This window comes from Pan troglodytes, chromosome 4 (assembly GCF_028858775.2).
Source record: "Pan troglodytes isolate AG18354 chromosome 4, NHGRI_mPanTro3-v2.0_pri, whole genome shotgun sequence".
NCBI classification, from domain to species: domain Eukaryota; kingdom Metazoa; phylum Chordata; class Mammalia; order Primates; family Hominidae; genus Pan; species Pan troglodytes.
The window spans coordinates 112,890,587-112,897,714 of record NC_072402.2 but is presented as its reverse complement, the minus strand read 5'-3'; the positions used below and the strand labels follow the sequence as shown (position 1 = coordinate 112,897,714).

At 41.3% G+C, this 7,128-nt stretch overlaps 1 protein-coding gene across 3 annotated transcripts in view; it reads left to right on the top strand.

Annotated features, from left to right (window-relative positions):
* The first annotated feature begins 5,929 nt into the window (after positions 1-5,929).
* TRIM36 (tripartite motif containing 36) overlaps positions 5,930-7,128 on the top strand; it is a 55,031-nt gene continuing 53,832 nt past the window's right edge. The window contains exon 1 of one of the 3 annotated variants that reach the window (XM_016952756.3): positions 5,930-6,499. In XM_016952756.3, the coding sequence (XP_016808245.1) occupies positions 6,437-6,499 (63 nt within the window). In that variant the 5' untranslated portion in view covers positions 5,930-6,436. The remainder of the gene's footprint in view (positions 6,500-7,128) is intronic. The other 2 variants (XM_009449495.4, XM_009449500.5) reach the window with 2 other exon arrangements.

Here is a 7,128-nt window from a genome sequence, read left to right as displayed (position 1 = left end):
GCATGGTATTAAAAGGACATTTGTATTTTAAAAGTCTCGTTTATTTTGTTTACTGCTGAATCTCCATTGCCAGACACTGCCAGGCACACAGTAGGTGGTGACTTATATTTAATGGACTATTTAATGAATGAATAATATTGGCACATTGGGATTCCGTAGATCTAGTTGAGATTCAGGCACAGAGGGACATGAAGGCCATGTGCTCAACAGCATGTCTTAGGAGGCCACTGGCTCCTGTGATAGCCTGGGCTGGCCATCCTAGGCTTGTTCCTGGGCAAAGTCTTGCTTGCTAGAGAAATATCATCCCCTGAGAATGAGGATAGCTTTAGGATATGTGCACACTGTTCTAATTCTACCATTTGAGCAACTCTAAGACAAGGAGTGATCCTTTGTTGTGACACAAACAATCCCAAGGAATTTTGTTGCTCTCTTTAGGCCAAAGATTGTGTGTAATAAATTTCTGGAGAAAACACACTGTTAAGGCTGGGCATGGAGGCTCATGCCTGTGATCCCAGCACTTTGGGAGGCCAAGGCTGGAGGATTGCTTGAGCCCAGGAGTTCAAGACCAGCCTAAGCAATATAGTGAGACCCCCTATGTCTACAAAAAAAAAAAAAAAAAAAAAAAGAAAAACTAGCTGGGTGTAGTGGCATGCACCTGTAGTCCCAGCTACTCAGGAAGCTGAGGTGGGAGGATGGCTTGAGCCCAGGAAGTGGAGGTTGCAGTAAGCTGTTATTGCACCACCACACTCAACCTGGGCAATAGAGCAAGACCCTGTCACAAAAAAAAAAAAAAAAAAAAAAAGAGAGAGAGAGAGAGAAATAATCAACTTTACCTGACATTTGTAGAATACTTCATCCAATAACAGCAGACTATACACTCTTCTTAAGCACACATGGAATATCATCCAAAATAGGTGATATTCTAGGCTATGGGTTAGTAAATTACAGCCCAGGGGCCAGCTGCCTAGTTTTTTTTAAACCATTTTTAAGTGTTCAACTGAGTGACATTAATTATATTCAAAACGTTGTACAATCATTACCACTATCTATACCCAAAACTTTTTCGTCACTCCCAATGTAAACTCTATCCATTAAACAATCCATTCCAGACTCTCTCCAGCCCCTCTACTTTGTCTCTGTGAGTTTGTCTATTCTAGATATTTCATATAAGTGAAACTATATAATATTTATCCTTTTATTTCTGTCTTATTTCACTTAGCATAATGTTTTCAATGTTCATCCATATTGTAGCATATGTTAAAACTTCATTACATGTTATGGCTGAAAAATATTCCATTATATGTATATATATTTTGTTTATCCATCTATTGACAGATACTTGAGTTGTTTCTACCTTGTGGTTATTGTGAAAAATGTAGCAATGAGCCCTGGTGTACCAGTATCTGTTTGAGTCCCTGTTATCAAGTTGTTTGGGTATATAACTAGGAGTGGAATTGCTGAGTCATATGGTAATTCTAAGTTCTAAGAATTCTAAGAGCATTCCAATTTCTCCACATTGTCATTAATACTTGTTATTCTCTCTGTTTTTGAGTCTAGCCATTCTAGTGAGTATGAGGTAGTATCTTATTGTGGTTTTGATTTGCATTTTCCTAATGACTAATAACGTCGAGCATCTTTTCATGTGCTTATTCAGCTGCCTATTTTCATAAATAAATGTTTATTGAAACATGTCCACATTCATTTGTGTACCTATTTGTGGACCTATTGTCAATGGTCCCTTTCATCCTGTAACAGCAGAGTTGAGCAGTGATATAGTTTGGATATATGTCCCCTCCAAATTTACTGTTAAAATTTGATCCCCAATGTTGGAGGTGGGGTCCAATGGGAGCTATTCTGGTAATGGAGGTGGATCCTTCATGAATATCTTGGTGCTGTCCTCGTGGTAATGAGTTAAGTTCTTGTTCTATTAGTTCTCATGAGAACGGATTGTTAAAATGAGCATGACACCCCCCCTCCTTTCTTTCTTGCTCCCTCTTGCCATGTGACATGCCAGCTTCCCTTCACCTTCTGCCATAAGTGGAATCTTCTTGAAGCCTTACTGGAAGCGTATGCTGGCACCATGCTTCCTGTAAAGTCTGCAGAACCATGAACCAAATAAACCTCTTTTCCTTATAAATTATCCAGTCCCAGGGTAATCTTTTGTAGCAACATGGACTAAGCCAAGTAGTAACAGAAATTCTATGGCTTCAAGTCTAAAATGTTCATGAATATCTTACCCTTTAAGAAAAAGTTGCTGACTTCCACATTAGACTATTAAAAAGCCTGAATATATTTAAAAACATTAAAATCATTCAAAGGATGATCTTTGCTCAAAACAGAATTGGATTAGAAATCAACACACAGAAAAACAGAAAATCTAAACTATTTGGAAATTTGAAATAATTTGGAAATTAACACATTTGTAAATAACCCATGGGTCAAAAAAATCACAATAGGAAATTTTAAAAATATTTCTAACTTAATTTTAAAAAAATCAAAAGTCATGGAATGTAGCCAAACCAATCAGTACTTAATGGTGAAAGAATGAATGCTTTTCCCCCAAGATTGGGAATAAGGCAAGGATGCCCACACTTGCTGCATGCATTCAATGGAGGTTCTCCTGGAGCTTCTAACCAGAGCAATAAGGCAGAAAAATAAAGGCATACAGATTGGAAAGGAAGAAATAAAATTGTCTTTAATTATAGATGATATTATAAGGAATCTGAAATTAAAATCTAGAATTGATAAGTGAATTTTGCCCCATTGTAAAACACAACTTTATGCAAAAATCAGTTGTGTTTCTATATAACAGTAATTAACAATCCAAGAAATGACACCAAGAAATCAATTTTATTCACAATACTATTAAAAGGAGTACCTTGCAATATGTAATACAATAAGTACAATATCTGAACATTAAAAGTGATAGAACATTGCTTGGAAAAATTAAAGAAAATCTCAATAAATGAATATTCCAATATTGTAAAACCAGATTATGAGATGGTTTTACAAATCCATAATTTAATAAAAATAACTAAGCAGTACACTGACAATTAGTGAATTTTATGGTATATAAATTGTACCTCAATAAAGCTTATTCAAAAAATAAGATTTTTTTTAAATGACCTTTTTGAGTACAGGTATCAGTCAAATTTTAGGTTTACATTTTTGAAATAAAAACTAAGAAAATGTGAGAGTTTATTAAAAGTAAGATATTTTAGGTTTCTTCAGTCTCTAACTCTTAAAAAGCTGAACATTCTTCACAGATTTTAAATTCAAAACCTTCAAAAATACAATTTGTGTGTCACCATTAAAAAGAAAACTTGGATTGTGTATTTTGTTGATGTTATTTGTTCAAGCTATTATGTATTATGCTGGTTGCCATCAGAAGGAGAAAATAGAATGTTGTAAATCTCTATGTAATACTTATTTCAATAATTGGCATGGCAATAGAGCAGTTGAAGAATTTTCTCCATTTGATGAAAGTTGGCAATTAGCAGATTTTCCACAGCAAGGGACCCTTTAATATTGCTGGTCTTCTCAGTGTGAAAAATTCACACATCATATAATCCCTGTATTAAATATCTTCCTCTTAGGTGGGGAAGTCCCCTGTGAAGCAGCATCTGTCATGTTAATTTCATTCTTATTTTTAGAGAAATATGAATTAACATTTTTCTTAATTTTGGTTCTTTTAGGGAGTGAAGTTTTAAATTTATATGATTTTAATCTTTTTTTCAGAAGAAAGGGAAATAATAAAGCAACTTTTATTCGGTACCTATTGACAGTCTGACCCTGTGTCTTTGAAGTGAGTGCATGCATAGAATTTCAGAAGAAATTTCAATGTGGTCTTCATTTTTGTATGCCTGTCTTCTTTGAAAGGTCTTTAATGCTCCAGAGTGTTCTTCACACAACGACAATAAAGAGTGGTAAATACCACCAGGCATTGGAGTAAGTAAATGCTCAGGACCCAACTTATGTTCTCTAAAACTCTTGCCTCCAGCACTTTCTTGGTCTTGGGTAGGAATCTAGGTAACTGATAAGGATATTTTGCCTGGAGTATTTTCTAGTAGCAAGTGATCAGGTGGACAGCCCTTTTTTAACAGCGATTTTTTCAGGGAGGAGAATGGCAGCTAATGCGGCCAGATGGCAAAGGGATCCTCAGATCAGAGATCTTAGGGTTAAGAACAGGAAGGGGTTAGAGACCATTTAGTCAAAACCAGTCATTTTATAGAAGAGAAAACTGAAGCTCTGAAAGTTGAATGGACTTACTCAAGGTTAATAGAAACTAACAACCTTCTACCCGATATCTGTCTCCTCTTCTTCCTTACTAACAAATCCTTGATTTTGTTTAGAGTGGCAATGTTCCCAGAACAAAATAATCACCTCCCCAGCCTTCCTTGGAGCTAGGGGATGCATATTACCCATTTCTCACAAAGGTGTAAGTGGAGGTCACTGGATGGGGTTGGGGGAAGCTTTTTAAGGGGAAACAAATGTCTCCTGTGCTCTTTTGTCTCTACCTTCCTCCTTCCTGCTTGTAATGCAGACATAAGATTAGCTGTTCAGCTCTAACACTGTGGTTTTTAATCAGGTGCCAGAATCCATTCTGGGTGTGAAAAAATGTTCACTTTTAGAGCAATATCTCTTTCTGGTAATCCATCAAGTGTTGCTAATAGTAGGCAAGAACCCATTTATGGATGCTACAGACCTTAGTTGAATTCTACTAGTTTTCCTATGGACGCAAAGAGTATACATGAAGTTCTACAGAACTTAAGAGGGACAAGAAGCTTCTAGCTGTATATCCAAGAAGCATTATGATTGTGTCTTGCCTCCTACAGAGCCCTAATTGTGAACATCAGCATGTTAACTTTTGCTGCTTGTTCTAAGAGGTTTTCAGCACCAGCTCATAAAGTAAAGTAACACACCGAAGCAGCAAAGTTCTGGTAGAACAACAGTTACAGAGCAACACTATTGGAGCTTTACGGAGAGGTGTGCTGAAAAAAGAAAGAAATGTGTATGCTTCTGGATTTCTGGACCAAAGTGGAGAAATTAGAAAATGACAAAAGGAAGAGGCAAAAAAGAAAAACCCCCACGCCTCATTAAGCCTGCAAAACTCTTATACACCTGTAAAATAGGTCATTTCGACACACCACCCTGCCCACTGGTGCTGAGCGCAACGCAAACTCTGCCAACTTGCTTAAGGAAAGTGGTTTCACGAACCTTGTAGTAAATCTTATTCGTGTCTAATCTAATTATTGCTGGCAGCTTTTTTCTTTTCTTTTCTTTTCTTTTTAAAGAAAAAACATCAAGCCTTTAATCGCAAAGACTGCTTAGAGCAGAGTGATAGACTGGGACTGATTTTGTTCAGCCAAGTTTTCTTTTGAAGAGAAGCAAAGATGGTCAGGTATGGTCTGAGGCCGTTTCAGCTGTAGCCTCCTAGGGAAGCTGCTGTTATAAAAAGAAGTATAGAAATGTGAGAAGCCTGCACTGAATGCTTTAACTCAACCAAAGAAACAATTAGAAAAGTGGACTTGTGGTAACTAACGGTCAGAGTGTCCAGGAACCTGGCCGGCAATATTTTTTTTCTTTTCTTTCCTCTTCTTTTTTTTTTTCTTTTCTTTTTTTTTTTTTTTTTTTTTGTTGTCGTTGTTAAAGGAAAGTTGAGTATCAAAAGGATATGGAGATACAACAGACCTTACACAGAGTGTTTAAAATACAATCCCTGTATTTGTTCTCATCTCCGAAGCGCGGGGCTTGGTCTTTATTACCTATTGGATTTCAGGAAGGCTGACTTGAGATGCGCCGTTGCCATTTTCCTGGCCTTCACTTATGTATTTATTTATTTATTTTCCGGCGCTGGCAGCCAGCCCCTTTGTTGCGCTTCCTCTGTATTCGTTTCTGTCTGCCCTCGCACCTCCAGACAGTGAGATGGGGCTTTTTTCCAGATCTTCGCGCCGAGAGCCGGGGACGGCCAACCTGCCGGCATGCGATAAAGGCCGGGGAATGTCTTGCTGGGGCCGCGCTGAGCCGAGTGCGGACCCGCTTTGTGTGCGCGTTTGTTTGTCTCCGCTGCGGTCCGAACCGCTGCCGCGACCCCCGAGGAGGCGGGGCCACCGCGCGCCCGGCCCCGCCTGGTGAGGGTTTCACGGCCGCTGCCGCCGCCGCCGCCGCCGCCCTCGTTTGTTCCGTTAGATCGCGCAGCCCCGACCGCTGCACCCAGATCCTAGCAAGCCGGGCGAGGCTGCCCGGGAGCCCTCGATGGCCTTCATTTCGCCCAAGCCCGCTTCTTGCTTTCCCCGGCGCTTCCCCTCTTTTCCTGGTTAACAGCTTATGGGCGGGGAGCTCGGCAAAACTCAGACTAAAAACAGAAAAAGAGAAAAGAAAGGACAAATTCGATACACCCGCGTCGGTCCTCCAGAGTTTGTGAAGGGGTGTAAACATGTCGGAGTCTGGGGAGATGAGTGAATTTGGCTACATCATGGAATTGATAGCTAAAGGCAAGGTAAGTGATGAGGCGCGGGGCGCCGCGGCCTGGGCCCCCGACTCCGGCACTACCTGGCCCGCCACTGTGGGCGTCCGTGTCCATTCCAGCGCCTGGGAAGGGCGGGAGGCTGGAATCCAGGAGCCGCGCTCGCAGCCCGGGCGTCCCAGCAGCTGCGGAATGCAAAGTAGCCGCCTTTTCTTTATTGCGTGGCATCTCTGAAATAAGCCAAGAGGGGATTTTCGGACGCTTTTGGGGCCAGCTGGGCAGCAATAGGGGCTCTCGGACGCCGAAGGGCGAGAGCCCAGCGTCGGAAGATGGAGAGGAGGGCGGGGCGTTGGCCAAGGGGGCGCTGCCCCACCAACCAGGGCTACTCAAACGTGGTGACTTCGAGTGGGTGACCTCGCCTGCCTGGACGCGGAGCGTGGAGGGAGGGTCCGCCCAGCGAGTGAATAGGCTCGAAGTGTGCGATCAGGGTCAGCCCGCAGTCAGAGCGTGTGGCCGGTAAATAGGGACAGCACGTTCGTTCGCCCTGCCCTGGCTTTTTCAGGCCTCTTTCCAGGTCCTTAGCTGCTGCTGCTCCAGGCCGGGAATATTTAAAGCAGCCTTCTTTTGGTAGGGAGGGGAAGATGCTGGAGGAGCGGGATTTC